Source organism: Hemibagrus wyckioides, linkage group LG21 (genome assembly GCF_019097595.1).
Source record: "Hemibagrus wyckioides isolate EC202008001 linkage group LG21, SWU_Hwy_1.0, whole genome shotgun sequence".
In the NCBI taxonomy this organism is placed as follows: domain Eukaryota; kingdom Metazoa; phylum Chordata; class Actinopteri; order Siluriformes; family Bagridae; genus Hemibagrus; species Hemibagrus wyckioides.
This window is the reverse complement of record NC_080730.1, coordinates 9,111,934-9,131,908: the sequence shown is the minus strand read 5'-3', so window position 1 is coordinate 9,131,908 and position 19,975 is coordinate 9,111,934. Positions and strand designations below refer to the sequence as shown.

The 19,975-nt window shown below is 38.3% G+C and overlaps 1 protein-coding gene across 1 annotated transcript in view; it reads right to left on the bottom strand.

Annotated features, from left to right (window-relative positions):
- The window catches only part of raf1b (Raf-1 proto-oncogene, serine/threonine kinase b), a 36,447-nt gene extending 19,273 nt beyond the window's left edge, over nucleotides 1-17,174 (bottom strand). The window contains exons 1-9 of the mRNA XM_058373143.1: nucleotides 17,085-17,174; nucleotides 9,125-9,353; nucleotides 8,801-8,916; nucleotides 7,210-7,312; nucleotides 6,965-7,122; nucleotides 4,010-4,102; nucleotides 2,523-2,673; nucleotides 763-787; nucleotides 562-665 (exon numbers count right to left, since the gene is read on the bottom strand). Coding sequence (XP_058229126.1) covers nucleotides 562-665; nucleotides 763-787; nucleotides 2,523-2,673; nucleotides 4,010-4,102; nucleotides 6,965-7,122; nucleotides 7,210-7,312; nucleotides 8,801-8,916; nucleotides 9,125-9,325 — 951 coding nt within the window. The 5' untranslated portion in view covers nucleotides 9,326-9,353; nucleotides 17,085-17,174. The remainder of the gene's footprint in view (nucleotides 1-561; nucleotides 666-762; nucleotides 788-2,522; nucleotides 2,674-4,009; nucleotides 4,103-6,964; nucleotides 7,123-7,209; nucleotides 7,313-8,800; nucleotides 8,917-9,124; nucleotides 9,354-17,084) is intronic.
- Nucleotides 17,175-19,975: the final 2,801 nt, after the last annotated feature.

Sequence of the window (19,975 nt, the reverse complement as noted above, 5' to 3'; positions counted from 1 at the left end):
ATATTAGATGGTTTTAAACCAAAGCTTGCACAATAGAGCATGAATATAAAGTTATTTTGTCCACAACAACCCTGCTGCGTGTTAAACATCATGATACCGCTGTACCGCTTATCCTATCTATTCTCAGCCTATCTCAGGCGTCATCGGGCATCAAGGCAGGATACACCCTGGACGGAGTGCCGACCCATTGCAGGGCACACACACACACTCATCCACTCACGCAATCACACACTACGGGCAATTTAGAGACTCCTATCAGCCTAGAAGCATGTCTTTGGACTGTGGGAGGAAACCGGAGCACCTGGAGGAAACCCACCAAGCACGGGGAGAACATGCAAACTCCACACACACACAGTGAGTGGGAGCGAGACTCGAACCCAGGACGCTGGAGGTGTGAGGCGAACATGCTAACCACTATATATTTAGCACATGTCCACTCTAGCCTTCATCACTGATCAACTGCTCAATTAGATCAAAACCAACTTAAAGAAGTGACTACGGCGTGTGACTTTATAACATGCAGTTTTAAAAGAAGAGGTTTCAAAACACACTGAAACTTACGATTCTGTTTTTCTCCTGAGTATTAGATGAAGTCTTTTCTCTGTGAACAAGGCCTGGATTTTTGGTCTGAGACCATCCTGTGGGACTGAGATTAGGAGGTCTTCCTGTGCAGGAAGGATGTAAAGGTGAGACAAAATTGATATAAAGATCTCTTTTATAACTTGAAATATAAAGATGAAATATTTTTTATAACTTTCTCACCCGAGTCCTGACTTTTTAAGGCATGCTGTTGGGAAAGGAGAAGAGTGGAACAGGTTGAATTGATGCTGTATTGAAATGTAATGTATTTCAAATGGCTGAAAAGTGGAATAAGGAAAGTGTTGGTCTCAGTCACAATGAATTCACAAATTAATGCGGCCAATGTGTCACTCATTCCTTTCACTGCTTTATTATATTTTTAAGTTCCAGGATTTTTTCTTTTAATACTTTTGCTCTCTGAAATACTTCAGCACCCATAAAATTAGTCAGTTTAGACCCCACTAGTGTAGTGTAGTTTAATGGTGCTGTAATTTGGCATTGTATTGTTTCCCATGCTTCAGTCCTGATCCTAAAGGTACAATAGGTTAATATGAGATAGCTGGCAAGTTACCAACATTTAATATTTAGATGCAACACAACAGTCAAGAGTATGCTTTTCATTGGATTTCCTGGCCTCTTTAAGACTGAGGAACCCTAAAGAAAGGTTAAATGAAATAAAATAAGCCTAGCCTATTGTGGTAAATCTTCAATATATGCAACAAATATCAATATACCAAAAATTCTAGTTCTTTTAAATATTTTTGAAATGGAGCATAACCAAAAGGTCTCGGTCATCAAACGTCGTGATCACAACAACGCTCCAGTTGTAGGATTCGAGTCAGAGGACATAAATATTTGTTATCTGACTCTTGTCAAAAGACGTCGAAAACTCTAGCGTTCATTTCATTCACATACATTTCAACACGTTACTTTCTAATCTTGCCTTGGCGTTCTGCCTGCAAAGATCATGTTTAGCATCAAATCACGTCAAGCCAAGTGGGGTTTTTATTGTCATTCCTCTATATAACTTGTGTACATTAGACCAAAATGTTTTTTTCTCCTGGACCAGAGTACAACACAATGCACAAGACTACATAAAGTGCAAATATGAAAGTGTACACAAATACACAAAAGAGAACAATAGGACAATATATACACAGGACAATAAACAGGGCATTTAAACTGTAAAGTACTGGATAGTGTACCAGCAATAAGCATAGCAGCCATATTGGCAGCAAAAATGAGTCCTGATGTACCTGTATAAACCTGATGTAGGTTTGTAAAGTGAATCATACTGGGTTAGGTATTTGACTAGCCCAGATGTGCATTAAAAAGCAGAAAGGTGTTGAGTAATCTGACTGCTTTAAGGAATAAACTGTCATGGAGTCTGCTAATGGTGGCCTGGATGCTCCTGTACCTTCTGCCAGATGGCAAGATGTTAAAGAGTCTGTGAGAAGGCTGAGAGGGGACATCCACAATACTGGTAGCTTAGTGGACGCAGTGGTTCCATTACTTAATAAAAAATAATAGTTTATGCCTTTAGATATCAGATCCTACCAGAAACTGTCAACATTTGGCCCTGAAATGTTTCCTAGTCTGCTTACATTTAGTCTCAGATATATACTTAATGCTGAAACTGACTAACAAGAAATAGGGAATTCTTACGGTCTGGCCACACAGCTGTAATTAGTCAAACTATGACCTTAGCACTTAAATAAAGAGATTGATCCAACATCACATTTCCATGATATCAATGTTGAGAAGACGTAACTCTTCCTACCCAAGATGGGCCTTGAGCTCCTGCACCTCCTAAATCTAAGTATATCCCTGGTACACCACTAAACCATGCTTGTGCCTACACTTAAATAGAGCCCTCGTGTGAGTATAGGAGCAAAATAAAGAAAAAAAGAAAACTCGCGTGAAATCGGATTTGGACTCCTCACCTCGTATGAAGCCCCGCCCGCAGGCTGGCTGCTGACCATGTGGACGTTGGGTGTGGACGTGGAGCGCTGTTTCTGGGAGAGAGAACCGCTGGAGGGTGGCAAGGGCGCAATGTAGTTAAAGGCGTGAGGTGTAGAGTGTCTGTGATAAGCGCTAAAAAAAAAAAAAAGATCAGATTTTGGGTCTTCATTCAAATATAACGACTGCATGTAGGCCTACTTCCTAAAAATAATCCTGCAACAGGACAGTAAACAGAGTGTATTGTTTGTTGTTGATACAGTTACACAGACTACACGTTTAGTAGTGATGAGACGGCTATAAACACGAGCCTCAAAAGCACTGTAGCGGAAAATCAGAATGACCATGCATTAAATGTAGCTTTGCAAAGTGGAATTCTTGATGTAAAGACTGATTAGATCCCTCTGATTGATGCTAATGCATTAGTGCTAAAGCTATTGCAACAACGTGATGCCTTTCGTAAAAGGCTCGGGCCAGTTTGGAAAAGACACGCTCCTGTGAAATTTCAGCTAACCAAAAAAGGAACATCAACTAGTGTTCAATGTTTGTTCATTAGTTTTTAGACAATGTGACTACAGGAAGCTTTTCTATACATACTTGTACAAATCTTCATATTCATGCTTTAAATGACGATACTGAAGTACAGAAAATCCTTTTAATAAAGTGTATTGAGTGAAGCGATCAATCAAGTTCATCCTCTGGACCCTGGGAAGCTTAAGGGCTGAATGGTTTGACCGTAATGTTAATAGAGAAGATTTCTGGTGAGCTAGACCTCCATTATTTGTTAACTGAATTAACCTTCTAGTTCCAAAGCAAAAACTACAGAAGCAAATACCAGACACTCAAATTATCTCGGCTGATTGAATAAACTTGGGCTAAATGGGAAAATATGGTCAATTTCTTTCTCTTGTCAACATCACTATGCCAAGAAAGAACATTTTTCTTTGGATTCTTTCACTATGCCTTCTGGGTTGCACATTATCTCTATGTCAGTCACAATAAAAGCTTTTAAGCTTCTGACTATAAATGATTAGAAATCCTCCACATTAATGTAAAGCTCTTTCTTGATCCCATCATCATCATTAAGAGACGGTACATGTGCAACGGGCCAGCATTCTCACAGACATGACGTGATGGACCAATTTTAGCTGGCATTACCTAGTCATTCCAGGAGGGACATTTTACTGTGTTACTCATTTGTCAGTGTTAGCATGCGTTTCGCAGGAACTCTGCTTGATGTGTCTGACATTATTTCCATAGCCAAAGTCACATGACCACTTATTCCAGGGGAATTCAGCTTCAGTAAGCTTTTGTCTAAACTTCCTCAAATGGACTTCAGAGTATGAGACCGTACCTCATCATGACAAAGACCGTAGTCTTTACTTCAGTTTAGAAATCTTACGATATCAGAACAAAGGGTAAAATCAGGCTTTAATTATTTAATGCTTTCAAACAGCCTCAGAGGACTGACCTGGCAGGAAGTCGGGATAAAGAGTCTCGCATCCTCCGAGATGAAAGAGGTGGTAGAGATGGAGCTCCACTTTCTCCAGGTGTGGGAAACAAACTGGGTGAGGAAGATGAGCCAGAGCATTAGTGTAGTGTATGCCATTTATGCACTTGATAATACTTTGACAACTTGAATTGGTAAAGCAACACTTATTTAATATGAATAAAAACACTTGGTATTGATTTGAATTAGGAATATGATAGTATGACGTAATGCTTCAGCAATGCAAGAACTTAAAAGAATAGTTCATCCAAAATTAGTGTATACATTTCCCCCTTTACCAGTAATAATGCAATCAACCAGCTAAGACATGTCTTATGCTTTCTTTTCACATTTGCACTTGGATATTTAATGCTAAGTTACCTGAAGCCTACAGCTCACACCATTATTTCAACTCGCATGTCAGCACACAAACCATGTTGAGTTGTTCAGTGTCTTAAATAGTCTTTACTGAGTGGATTCTAAGACTTATAAAAGGACATCACAAAGCTGAAATGAGTAGTGGCAGCCATCTTGAATCCAGAATCACTTCAGTGCATAAATGTGGTGTCACAATACCAAAAGACAAACTCGTACTTCCGAAGTGTTTCAAGCAACAATAGAATTTCAATTTTAATGTATATTATTCATTTATTTTATGAAACACCATGTAAATGGTATTATTGAGCCATAAGCATCCTTTGTTTGCTATAATAGTAAATTGTGGTCAACTTCTCCTCTATTATATATATATATATATATATATATATTATATATATATATATATATATATATATATATATTATACTGCCACACCCCTCCTACAATCCATTAGAAAAATCAGCAAGGTCTGCCATCAAATGGATCCTAATCAGAATTGTCTAAATGGTTTCCATCAGATTCTTCTAAGGATGTTCATTAGAAATCTTCTGGTTCCTATTAAACCAACACCAGACCCCAACAGAGACTTCTGATATTAAACTATCAATGTCACTGCTATTCATCTCACTATCAGGGCCACAAAAGTGCTGGCTTCCAGTGGAAATTCCTCAATCATCTGTATTTGCAGCATCCAAACAATAAAACAATGTTTTACATTTGAAGATGAGTACAGGAGAACTAGACATTACCGGGAGAGTGCTCAGTGGTACTTATCTAAAGAATAATCCATTGTGTTTTCATTGATACGTGTTTCCACAGAATGTCTGATAAGTACATAGCCAACACTTTATGCAAAACTCCCAGTGTGAACTGGCGGCAAAGGACTACGAACTGCAAGTCAAGTGCAATGAATGCATTTACTTTTCTTAAAGAAAGAAAGTTTTTTTCAAAAAGAATTTTTATACTTCACAGCCATCGGTTTACACATCCTCCATCCACATCTATTTTTTAGTAAACTCCTGAAATATGTAATAGGAACATATGACAAGAGTCGACAGCCCTATTCAAACAGCATTTGTTTTTCCACGCTGACATTTATAATAAAATATACATCTCCACATTCCCAGCAGCTTCTTTTCCTAATAATATGAATGTATGTGATATTGTGGCATGTGTAAATATAAAGTGCAGCCTGCAGTAGAGACGACTGCTTCAAAACTACATGGGAAGCTTGGCCTTGTGTAAAATTCATTAAAATGAGGCAACTTATTTATATTACTCATCGCACTTGGTAATATAACTCAGGGAAATTTTGTTCTTGTAAGTCAACAGTGAAAAATTTCCTTTAAAGTCTCAGAGGTGGCACAAATAAGAATCTGGTGAAGCCTGGCTACTATGGGCTTCTATGTTAGACTCACATATTCAGCAAGTACACAGTGCATTAACAGAAGGAATGATTATGCTATTTGGACAACAGGTCATTTTGGGACCAACCCAGATGTCTCTGAGGGTAAAGGAGCGGTGGTAACCTCAGTTGTTAAGACTCTGAGTGGTTGACTGGAAGGACAGTGGAAGCTGCCAATGCTGGGCCCTTGAGCAAGATCCTTAACACTGACCCTGTGCTCTGACCCCAGCTTCCAAAATTTGACTGTCATGTAATGAATATGACAAAAATAAAGGCTGTATCACAGTGTTTGCACTAGTCCTTCCTGGACACACACATGAACTTAACTGACATTAAAACTTATCTCACACAACATCAGCAGCAGTCAAACAAACAGCGTGTTTGGATCTGCAAACTCGATCTTTTTTATGTAAAGCTTTATTTGGTCATGTCAACTGTTTTACACAACTAGTCTGCCTTTTATTAGCAAAGGTTATTGGTAAATGGCACTGAAAGCATACATTTATGTTTAATACACGTGCATTTGTTTTTTTCATTTGCATTTATAGATATCTTTCGATCAGTGCATTCTTCAGTGAAACTGAACATGCTGGTTAGCAGCTTAGTGGGAAGACACTACTACTTTTGTTGACCTGATTTCATGCTCTTACTTATGAGAAGAGTCTGAGAATTAAACAGGAGGCCAGACCAACAGATGAAACAGATAAAACAGAACACAGAGATATGTACACTTCAATAACAGGTACCTGTCCTTCCCCATTTTTCAATAACCACCAGCCACCACAGAGCTGTATGGTTAATTATAATGGCCAATTTAATCAGCTTGGGGGATCAAGATCTTTCTTTAGATTACCTTTACCTTCTTTCTATTTCTGAAACTTTCCTGTTTTTTTTTTAAACAAAAAAATAATAATAAAAAGGTATGCAGGCAAAGCAATATGACCCACAGCAACTACAATTCCTAAACATCCATCATGCTCAAAATGTTCTCACTGAATCTGAAGGCAAAAAATGACTAAATACAAGGTGAAAATAAAATTTTAAAATGTTTACTGTTAAGGTCACTGAAAAACACTCAGCAACTTGCATCGAATTTTGATCAAAAATTTCTCCTATCTGGACAGTAAAATAAAAAGGACTTAACTCAAACTTACAGGAGCTGTCGAATGTTGCTCCAGTCAACACACATGGTGGGGACTTTGGTGCTGCAGTGCTCATGGAATTTGTATCCACACGTCTGACATCGAAAGCCATGTAAAAGAAACTTCTGGCAAATGTCGCAGAAGGCCAGCTTCAGAAACGTCTTTCGTACCTGTTTACGGTGACAAACATGTCCGGTTGCTCAATGAGACTTCAGCGAGGTCATTCTCTGACAACACTGTAACTTGTGAAAACTCACAAAATTGTGCGTCGTGAGCGGTACGTGATCCAAGACTTCCACCAGCAGCTCTTCCCCGATGAGTGAGGTAGCATCAGTGTTCCAGTCCATACGGGATTTTTTGCTGAAATCATGGAGAAAACAGACTTTTTATACAAGTTTTACTTACCAAATAGTTCAAAAAAATCTGAAAATTTGGGGGGGGGGGTCTTCAAAATAGCAACATAAGCCCACAATGACTTTCTACTATTACACACATGACTAGCACAAACACTTTCAAATGCATTTACTATTAATGAAAACTACAATACTACCTAGGAATCGTTTAGTGAATAATGACACAATCTTCCTCTTGGTAGTGAAAACACCATTAGGTTTTGCCTTGTAGTCTAGTCTAGGTGAATAGAAAGTAATTATAGATGATTTAACCCAAAATCTTTGCTGTAAAAATACGCTACCAAGCATGGTACAACGCCCTTGAATCTATAAACATCACAAACAATATAAACAAACTTCACAATCTAACGTTGACTATGAGGGCGGGCACCAATCAGATTCAGATCTTCTAACCCAACATGCCTCACTACTCAAAATATGAAGCCCAACTTGTACACCAAAAAGCTGTAAGCGATGAGGATGATAAAAAGTTTCACTTTGTAGGTTTCAGTGCTGATCTCCTACTGAAGTATACACTTTGAAGCCATGTAAATATTTCTGGTTGTATTTATTACACACAGCATTAAGAGTATTTATTCTGCACATCAACAGGAGTGTCATATTTACTGAATACTAGTTAAAAGAAACTAAAATCTCTCTTCATATGTACACAGGAGAAGGCAAATACCGAAGCGCCTTTGGTATCTGATGAAGATCAAGTTAAGAAAGACACAAATGGCTTGGTCATTTAGTAAGATGTAATCGGATAGCTCGCATGTTAGCAGTGTGTACTCTATTCTGATCTTTCAGTGCTCTGAACTGACCCCCGGTGGCACAGAGTAACTCATTCTGCAGGATTTTGAGGTCCACACAAAACCATCAAAGCCCACTAGCTGGCTAATGTTAAATATCTAGCTAAAACCTAAACAGGGGACTGGAGGCCGCTCTGCTCCGATTCTTCAGCGTTCAGACTGTTTACTCTACGGCTCAGAGACTATTGAAAACAAGCCAGTTATTTAGCAAGCTAACTAAAGAGTCTGGCTTTTTTCTACTAAGCGACTTCTGCTAAATCAAACCTGACATCTCTGTCTGTGAATATCAATTACAGAATCTCAAAGACATCATGATTCAGCGTTTTAGCAAGGCGCATTTCACAGCAGTTTTAAATGAGAGTGCTTTGCGCTACAGCAAAATGAAGACATCGGATTTTCGACACCAAATTTGTCTCGGCTGACTAAATACACTTGGGTTAGTTGGAAAATGTGTGTGAATTTTTCTCAGAAGTTCTCCTTTAAACGAATACCTGAGAAAGACTGTGAAATAATAATAATAAACAGTGAAGTTGATAAAAAGGCAAAATCCCTTTTCAGTATAGGCTAGATTCTGTGTTAAATGATATTATACGAATATATGTCCAAATGGTATATATTAAAATTGGAAAAAATGTCTAGAGTACTTTCTAGGCTGGTCGGGATGAAGCCTGAACACGGCACAGCACTCAGGCTGGAGGCCTCGAACTTTAAGGGCTTTGATGAGGCAGCTATGCAGGGTCATGCCTGGTCGTACATTCACCTGAAAAAATCCAAAAGCACACCAAATCAGATAGGCCAGGCATAAAGGCTAGAACCAGGTCAGACAATTAGTTTTGATGAAGAAACTACATAACTACACAGACAGACAGAAAACTATAAATAATTAACACACAGAATTGCTAAATGCCACAGTAAAATGTTGATAGGTTTAGATTCCAGGTTGTTAGGTAGTTTATACTCCTACTAACCACAGTGCGCTGCTGATTTGGCAGAAAAACACGAATCGTGTTGGCTTTGGACGGGTTTGTGATTTTTTCATCATCCGATGAGCGTCTGCGATATGGAAAGCTTTTGGTTATAGTAGGAGACATGCAGGTATCCTCAAATACTGAGTCTCTGAATCCAAACCCATTACTCAGGGTTTTCCAGGTCCCTTGGACATGCTCCATCAGGCTGGATGGCAATAACCTCAACTACCTACACCAAGAAAAGACAAGCAAGACACAGAATCAGCAATTCAATTTCAGTGCAAACAAACTTTTACAAAATGTATGCGAATTAAAGCACAATTTAAAATGAAATATGAAAATAAAATGAAAAATATTAATCATTTTGAGGATGGTGACTCACTAACAAGAATTTACCCCAATAGCTAAAAAGAAATCATGTTAAGTGGGTTTTTATAGTCATTCCTCTATATAACTCGTGCATATTGGAACAAAGAGTTATATCTTCAGGACCATTGTGCAGTACAGAATGCAGCAGGACACGGCACTCCAGGACTATATAAAGTGTCAGATAAATATACCATAAAATCACAGGACAATAAATACCCCAGATAGTGCCTACTAACTAGGATTTTGCAGTTAGAACATTCAGCCATAGCCATCACGTGCGTCGAACACGAGCACAGCCATCTTATAAAGTAACTGCATACGTGCCTTAGTTTAAAAGAAATATCGTGTGCTTGTAATTTCGTCGACTTAATTTTCAGCAACAAAAAGCACAAAAAACTGCAAGCTGCAGCACAAATTTCAGCAGAAAATATCACACACACACGTGTGAAAATCTTGAAGCAACTGGTCAACTGTAGACTTTAAGCCATCATGCAACTTCTTGAAAATCTTGAAAATAATTTGAATTCTGAAATCATGCGACTGGAATGAGAAAATAAGTTTACTTTACTAGCAAATGAAATATTCACAGACAAAATCAACCTGATAAGCAGAGTCCAGGACACTACACAGTGCTGTTCTAGTACACCGCAGCATCAGTTTTAAAGCAACCTCTTTAAACAAAAATCACACAGCACAAACTAATATCGAAACTAATTTGTGGTTTGGATCTGCTCCCAGCGTGCACATCTTAGTCTTGTTCCCTTGCAATCAGTCTAAAAATATGCCAAAATATGTGTGTTTAAATCATCAAGCGCCCGGAGCCATTGGTAAGCAGATTGTTATCATATGAGGATCATTAAAACAGCATGGCTACATCTGATTATCAAGCTACCATCTCACCTAGTTTCAAATCACTGCTTAGGAGGCATGTAAGCTTTCTCATTTCATACATTTCACAAATTCACGATCTTGCTTCAACAGGCAGGATTGTCAAAACCCTCGACTCCCACCTGACCAGGCGGAGTAAATGGCACCCATATAAAATACTGCTCCCAGTTTAATGTGTTACGAAATTTTGTTTAACTTTGTGCACTTATGCTTCCTATTCCCATTTCATTATCCAAGTCAAGTCAAGTCAAGAGGACAGACAGTACGGGTACATAGGAATTTTGGTGCCAAGCTCTGAGGGTCAGCTTTAAGAAAAAGGACTAAACAAATTGTAATAATAAACAATAAAAAAAAAAAAGAGAGAGCTTTATGGTCGAGTACACACAATAAACACTATAAAGTACAATAAAATATACCTCATAAAATAAAAAATGCAATAAAATGCATTAAGATGTAAACTATGGAGGCTATTGTTCATATAAGAATATAGCATTAAGAATTTTACAGTTTCTTATTTATGCTTAGATGGTAAGTATAAGGGAATGTGAGGAAGAAAGAAGAAAAAAATGAGGTAAAATGAGGAAACTGTTAAACAGATAAACATACATAAACACTGCTTATGAAGCAGAATGTAAATAAAGCAACAGGTCTCTTTGTGACTTATAAGATAAAGACTTTTTATCATGATGCTCTGGTCAATCAATGGAGCTAAAAGTAGATCATCTAATTATCACCACTGGTCTGGTGATTTGTTTTTCCTTTACTATAGATTAGAAGTATCCCAATCACTATTATTTGTATCACCAAGTATTTGTCTGTGTATCTGTAAGTGGGCGGGGCTTAAACGAAAAGGTGTTTTTTCAAAGTAAATACCACCATACCCCCGGATTTCGTCTGTTGGATTATGATACACCGATCAGGCGTAACATTATGACCACCTGCGTCTACGGCCCTCCATGAGCCCCACCTTGCATCTTACAGGATTTAAAGGATACTTTTGATCGATACTGACCACTGCAGACCGGGAACACCCCAAAAGATCTGCAGTTTTGGAGATTCTCCAATCCAGTCGTCTAGCCATCACAATTTGGCCCTTCGTCAAACTCGCTCAAATCCTTACGCTTGCCCATTTTTCCTGCTTCTAACACATCAACTTTGAGGACAAAATATTCACTTGCTGCCTAATATATCCCACCATAGATGCAATACTCTCAAAAAATGTCAACAGGAAGTATGTCTAATCCGATCTTTTGCTGTTCAGCATTTCAAGGAAATATTTGTCCAATCCCAGCACTCAATATGGGAGCAAATTGAACCCTTACTTGACTTGCTCTTGCACTGCCCTAGAGGTTTATACATTTCTGCAAATGTTTCTAATGACAGAAGACTCAGATAATCTGCACACACAGAGCCTCAGCTCACACATGACACCAGGCTTACACGCTGAATAACACCACAAAATCCATTCATCCTGCTCATCAGTCACTTGATCAGTAACAGTAAGACGAAAAGCAAATAGTTCACTCCATGCAAGCGGCTGCTTTCGCGCCCTCCTCGTCTCTATCGAGCTCGCAGCGCTCCCGAGGTGCATCTCTTCTGCATTACAAACCTGTTCAGCTGGTCTGTGCACTTGCAAAAAAATAAAAATAAAAAGATGTCACATTGTTGAGCATTCTGTCAGCATTTGCTTACCCGGGATTAAACCAGTCAAGGGTTAAATAAATAAATTTGGTGCATTTATTAAAAAGAACCTTTCAATGAATGTCATACAGATTACATTATGTTGCACTGCTTCATAGCTGGAACTGCATTACTGTCTGAATATCAGCCAAAACCTGCTATTCCTACATTGACTAAAATAGAAAAATCACCGCGAATTGAAGCCCAAATACATTTCACCGTCACCAGATGCTATATCAGCTGTTTCGTGCATGATTATAAGAAAATAATGACTGCAAACAACAGAAACAGACAAACTCAAGTTGGTTATAATGCCAAATTATCATCCCTAGCAAACACAAAAACCTATCAAACTTAAAGAACACTGAAAAATAAGTCAGTTTTAAGAAAAAAAAAATAACGCGTTTCGCAACAAAACGTGATTTAATTGCAACTAATTAATTATAGATTGAATGATGGAGTGAGTGTGATCAGTTCATATAATATTTCTGTAAAGCGTTTACATTGTGAAATCTCACAAGGATATTCTAATGAGCTAATGGGAACTCCTGTACTATAGTATTAAAATTGAACCAATTAAAACATGCATGGCAAAATAGTTCAGTGATAATGCGTCTAAACTTGGTGTTTGATCATGGACATAAATGCTCTAATCATGCTGGATGTATAAAAACTAAATTCTGGTATTTTTGTTTAATTCAGTCACATGCAACTGATGCACACATTTCAACACGCGTTTTATTTTTTTTTCCCCTCAAGCCAACATACGAAACCTCCACCATCGGAAAGAGAAAACACCACGCGGTGTCCCAGTGTAGAAGGAAGTCGCCAAATCCTCACTGCTTTATCAATAATTTCCATACAGTGTATATTGGGCAAAAGTGATTACAGTGACTGTGCTGAAATCTTAAAAAAATCACACACATTCTTGTCTGTTGTGCTTTTATTTTTTAAAATGAAATCCTACTATTATTATTAATATAAAATATTAAAACATTTTATAATAAAAAGTAAGTTTAGCAGTAAAGCTGTATATGCACACTATTTATTTATTTATGTTTAATATTCAGTTCATCATCAAGCAAGTCCAGAAAAAGCTACTCAGTTAGTGTCTCTTCTTAACTCTGAAGACCAAATGTAATTTTACATCTTTGGATCTTTCACGTCTGGTAAATAAAATAGTGTGGAGGAAAAAAAATATGATTAAGTGAAGCCAGTGCTCTCTCCATCAGCTTTGGCTGCAAATAAAATATGATAATGAAGCAACACTAGAATCAGTTTATGTTGTGGATCTGGTTTTACGCCTCAGTTCATAGTGATAGCGCTCAAAAATGCTGATATGCAAATTTCAGACACACATCTCTGTGCACCTTGGGTGTGTGAGCTGTAAGAACAGAGGTGGCGGAAATTAATTGCTTAATATTCTCCGTTGTTTCTGTTGCTTTCTGGTCATCCTGCGCCTCTTTTCAAGTGATGTCTGGTTTCCACCCACATATTATTATACCACTAGCAACATAGGTGCTTAAGAATGTCCAGCCTTATTTATATACACTAATATATTGTCCTAACATGCTATATACACAGACAAAGCATAACATTATGACCACCTGCCTAATATTGTGTTGGTCCCCATTTTGCTGCCAAAACAGCCCTGACCCATCCTGCACTGTGTATTCTGACACCTTTCTATCAGAACCAGCATTAACTTCTTCAGAAATATGAGCAACAGTAGCTCGTCTGTTGGATCGGATCACACGGGTCAGCCTTCACTCCCAACGTGCATCAATGAGCCTTGGCCGCCCATGACCCTGTCACCGTTTCACCACTGTTCCTTTCTTGGACCACTTTTGATAGATACTGACCACTGCAGACCGGGAACACCCCACAAGAGCTGCAGTTTTGGAGATGCTCTGATCCAGTCATCTAGCCATCACAATTTGGTCAAACTCGCTCAAATCCTTACGCTTGCCCGTTTCTCCTGCTTCTAACACATCAACTTTGAGGATAAAATGTTCACTTGCTGCCTAATATATCCCACCCACTAACAGGGGCCATGATGAGGAGATAATCAGTGTTAATCACTTCACCTCTCACCACTCAATGTTATGCCTGTTTGGTGTATAGAGGATGTTAGGAAGGAAAATTCAAGAGTAAGTTATTATCTATAACTTTCACTTGAGTATTCATTCTCAGTACGTTTGTCCACCGGTGATTGTTCACAACACCAAGTGCACCAGAACTTAAGCAAACAAATTCTTGAAAAGAATCAATTAATACATACATTTACTCAAAGCAAGCCTATTTTTAGATGCATTCCAGATAGCTTGCACCAAATTCATAGAACGCAAAACAAACAACTCTTTGTATATGGCTACACTGTAACAGCAAGAGTCCGATCTACATCCTTTCTAGTTAGAAATATTGAAAATGAATGTCCTTTTTGTTTCTACATGGCGAGGCAACCCATAGGGTAAAACATTAATTTGTGCTGTATGCAAATCTTAAGAAAGAACAAGCATGCAGTATAAGTAAGAAATGCATATACGCTCCATGTTTGCCTTAACACTGTGCACTGATAAGAGAACTAGGGAAAAAAATTACTTAGCAAAAGTTTTATTCGTCTTATGGATTATCTCCTAACAGAAGATGAGTTAAAGGACTTCAAAGCAAAAAAAGAAAAATGTGTATATATTATTTAGGTATGCATTTCATTTAAAGGCATGTTGTTTTCAGAAAAAAGGTATTTTAGAAAATAGTTGCATAACTGCCAGAGCACCGCAAACACTTGCACATTTTGCAACAGGAAAAGGTGCAACTACATTATTTCAAGCCTTACAGTACTTTTTAGAAATAGCTGAATCTGGAACAAAATGGTTCTTTTGAACGGCTCTTTTAATGAGTCAGTTCCAAATCGATTCGGAAGCACAAACGATTCGATGTTTCGGAAAAGCTGCATTTTATTTAACTTAGTTTTCTCGGGTTGTGTTCTTCTTTAATTATTGCAGTGTCTGACTTGTAGAGCAGCGGCTATCAAGGACGCAGTTAAGGAGTGTGTGATATAGGGTTAGCTAGGCTAGCTGTTATTACACAAAGAGAAATTCATGCTTAGCCATATAAATAGATAGCAAAAAAGTAAAGGGACAGCATGGTAGCTTACACAAGCATGTTGAGCTGCAGAGATGGCTACAGCACATGGAAAAAAGTGTGCAGATCCATCCAAGACAAATTAAGGAATAAAAGTGTTTGACAGTAGAATGTGACGCTCCTGACATTAAAAATGAGTGTCGCATGGCCTGAAGTGGAGTACTGAACGAATGACACTTATGATGCAATAACACTGTCCTGTCACGTGTTCAATAGGAACCAGATCATCTGATAATAATTTCAGATCCCTCTATTACCTACAGCAATGCAGCAAAACAGTTGCAGTGAGAACTTCCCACCTAAATAAGAAAGGATTCATTTTTTGCATTCACAGGACCCACATTATCCTGAACAGGTTTGTAATAAATTGGGAATCTATCCCAGCCAGTCCGTTGCAGGGCACCATTGCAGATTTACAAAAGGTTACGTGTTTTAGAGAGTTTTACACATATGCAGGGAGAACATGCACAGACAATAAGCTGAGCTGAGGACCTTGGAGCTGTGAGGTGGCAAACCCGACCTGCTTCACCAATGTGTTAAATAATAATAATAAAATTTCATTACCTGTGTTCCTGTCGTGTCAAAATTTATGGTAATGCTGATATTTCAGCTTGGTAATTCAACTCTAAAACTGCTGATCGCCCTCCAAAAACAGCCATTTTTATAGGAAGACAAAGACTAAAGTTTTTCACTTTCAGATAGGAAGCAAAGCATAGACACTTTATAGAAATCCCAAAACTACACTCTTAAATGTGGAAACTGTTGCCATCTATACGGTCATATTTGTTTAGAATAAGTTTCCTCCATCTATGTATTTTCTGCCACTTAACCTGGAGTCTATCCAAAGGTACTCAGGGCAACAGTGGGCAGAGTGCCAAACCGTTACAGGGTACCTGTGGATCTCACACACACACACACACACACACCCCCATTCACACACTATGGACAATTTAGAGATGCCAATCAGCATACAAGGCATGTCTTTGGACCGGGGAGGAAACTGGAGTACCTGAAGGAAGCCCTCAAGAATGGGGAGAACATGCAAACTATGTGCACACATGGTGGAGCCCCAAACTCTAGAGTTGCGAGACAAAGTTGCTAATTTAAAAAAAATAGACATTTGGAAATTTACGTTCGAATTATTATTGCATATTTAATCATCTTAATAATTAATAGAACTACATTGACCTAGTACTGTCATACACCTTCGTTTCTGCAGTGCACTGAGACAGTGTGTCCATTGCTCTCTGCATATACTTTAGTAGATCATCTGCATGTCTTGGTGTATTTATATAGTTTTTGTTTTAATAGTAACTACTTTTTTTTTTGCTTGTGTCTTCATTTTGAATAGTACACCAACAAATACTGAGGCTTTTAAATTGTTTACTTCTTCTGACCCTTTGATTTCATCCAATATCTTTATGTTCCTAATGTGGAATTAAAAAGACACCGCGTCGGTGAATCAAAAGAACCGAACATGCAGTTCGATTCACTTCAAAGGAGCCGATTCAGTGAAATGACACGTACTGAACATCACTAGGAAACATACAATACACGCAAATGACCCCCTGGTATTTTTAATTGCTCTTCCGAAACGTCCATCTCGCCCTGACAAATAGCAAGAAGTGCAGTATTTCCATCCAAAAAAACAAAAAAACAAAAAAGTAGACCAAGTTTAGCATGCTCGCTCATTACTAGGCACATTTCAGGACAACTGCGTTAAGCAACATCCATAATCCATAACCCACTTCACCTTTTAAATGCATTGTTTACCTTAACGCTTAATTCCAACGCTTCTATTATCGGATTGAAATGAAAACTTTAAATTCATTTCGCTCGTTAATGAGATCATCGCGCCAGAAGCAAGTGAACTACTCACCAGGAAAAAGTCGGGGAACTGTCTCTGCTGCGTTATTTCTTTCCACCCGTATTCAAGTAAACTTCGCCTCCTGCGCTATGATTGGCTCTCTGTTCTTATCTTTGCACGTGGTTGCAGACTAGGAACCAATCGAGGTGCAGGAGGCGGGGTTTGTTGCTGCTCCATGACAGCAGCGAGCGTCTTTACCGTCTTTACTATAGAACGTGGTGACGTCAGACGCCAGTGGATAAAGGGCTTTTCTTTTATAACTTCATATTTTATCATCAGGTAAAATAATGCATTTTAATACGCTTGTCAAAGTTGCAAAAATACTGGTTTATAAATATTTATAAATTATATGAACTATAGCAGTCAACCTGTAAGTTACCAACAGTAATATATATACAGTACATATATATACAGTACGTATATATACAGTACACACACACACACACACACACATATATATATATATATATATATATATATATATATATATATATATATATATATATATTTATTATATATTTACTCCGGGTACTCTGGTTTCCTCCCACAGTCCAAAAACATGTACATTAGGTTGATTGGTCATTCTAAATTGCCCAAAGGAGTGAGTGAGTGTGTGTGGTTTGTCTGTGTATATATACGTGGCCCTGTGATGGACTGGTGACCTGTCCAGGGTGTACCCCTGCCTTTCGCCCAGATCCCCCTGACCCCTAATTAGGAATAAAGCGGGTATAGAAAATGGATGTTTATTTATATATATATATATATATATATATATATATATATATATATATATCGCAGCCATGCGAGCCCGAGCCATGACACCACCTCCACCGTGCTTAACAGATAAACTTGTGTGTTTTGGATCATAAGCAGAACCTTTCTTTCTCCACACCTTGGCTTTTCCATCACTTTGATAAAGGTTAATCTTGGTTACAGAAAGTTTTCTGGGTGTTTTGAATCTTGTGTGTGTGTGTGTGTGCACATGCATGTATCTATATGTACGTATTGAGGCATGAACTCCAGCCAACCTCTGAAGGTGTGTTGTGGTATCTGGCACTAAGATGTTAGCAGCCGATCATTTAAGTCCTAAATACTGCCTCTTCCAGCTTGTCTCTTTCCCATAGTGCATTCTGGTGCCACCTCTTCCCAGCTCTTTGGTGTTGGACATTGCTACTCAGCCCCATACACAGCAAGATGTGATGCACTGTGTGTTCTGACACCTTATCATAGTATTATAGCCAGCATTAACTTTTCAGCAGTTTGGGCTTCAGAGGTTCTTCTGTGGGATCAAACCAAACAGGCTAGCCTTCACTCCACACACACATCAATAAGCTTTTGATAGATACTAACCACAGCATACTGGGAATACCCCACAAGACCTGCTGTTTTGGAGAAACTCTGACCCAGTCGTCCAGCCATTACAATTTGACCACTGTCAAGAGTTGCTCAAATCCTTACATTTGCCCATTTTTCCTGCTTCCAACATATCTTTAAGAACTGACTGTTTACTTGATGCCTAATATATCCCACACCTTGACAGGTGCCATTGTAATGAGATAATCAATGTTATTCATGTCAGTGGTTTTAATGTTGATCGTTCTGTGTGTGTGTGTGTGTGTGTGTGTGTGTGTGTGTGTGTGAGTAAGTAAGTACATAAGTAAGAAACCAAGCAAAATAACTGGCCTTCATGGGCTATTTTTTTATTTTTTTTATTTTTTTTCTGAAACTTGTCAGTATTGAAAAATGAAAACTATGTGAGAAACTGACCAGAAACTGAAGATATCTCAGACGTTGTGTACTACTCCCACAAACTGGCTCTAACCAGGATAGAAACAGAAGAGAACGGCTGTACAACTATACAAGACAATAAATATATTATAATCTCTACTTTGAGAAACAAGCTCACAGATCCTCAGCTAGCAATTTCATTAAGTTGTGCACTAAAAACTAGTCTCAACTTCAACATTAAAGAGAGGAGACTCCTTGTCAAATCTAAGTGTGAGGTATTTGGATCACAGAAAAGAACATTTTTACGGTGCTGGACGAGTGCTTTGATACTAGCACAGTGAGAGAAATATGATGGTCTGGGTGTGTGTTGGTGTTAAAGTGGGAAATTTATACAGGGTGAAAAGAAATCATGAACAAGAAAGGTCATCCCTCTGTTTTTCAACGTCATGCCATTCCCAGTGGACAGCGTTTAATTGGAGTCAGTTTCATTCTAAAACAGACAATGACCCAAAACATTGCTCCAAATGATGCAAAACCTATTTAGGGAAGAAGCAGTCAGCTGGAATGTCTGTCTATAATGTCTGTAAATCCGTCTGGACTGGCCAGTGCAGTCACCAGATCTCAGTGATTAAGGTGTTGTGGGAGTAGCTTAACTTGATTGTAAGGAGGTGCTTCAGGAAGCATCAAACTGCCAGCTAGACTGGCAAACATCTGTAATTGGAGGATTCTTTGATGGAAGCAAATCTGTAACATTAAATTGTTATTTCAAGCATGATGAAGAATCATTCTTGCGTCAATGTCTTGCATATATTTTCTATTCTTTATTCAACTTTGTTGCTGAATGAATGGATGAGTTTTTCTTGAAAATATCTTGTGTGATAGTGTAGTGGGCGTTATTTGGAAACAATATCATGTATTAAAAAAGTACATACACTGATCAGCCATAACATTATGACCACTGACAGGTGACGTGAATAACACTGATTATCTCCTCATCATGGCACCTGTTAGTGGGTGGGATATATTAGGCAGCAAGGGAACACTTTGTCCTCAAAGTTGATGTGTTAGAAGCAGGAAAAATGGGCAGGCGTAAGGATTTGAGCGAGTTTAACAAGGGCCAAATTGTGATGGCTAGACGACTGGATCAGAGCATCTCCAAAACTGCAGCTCTTGTG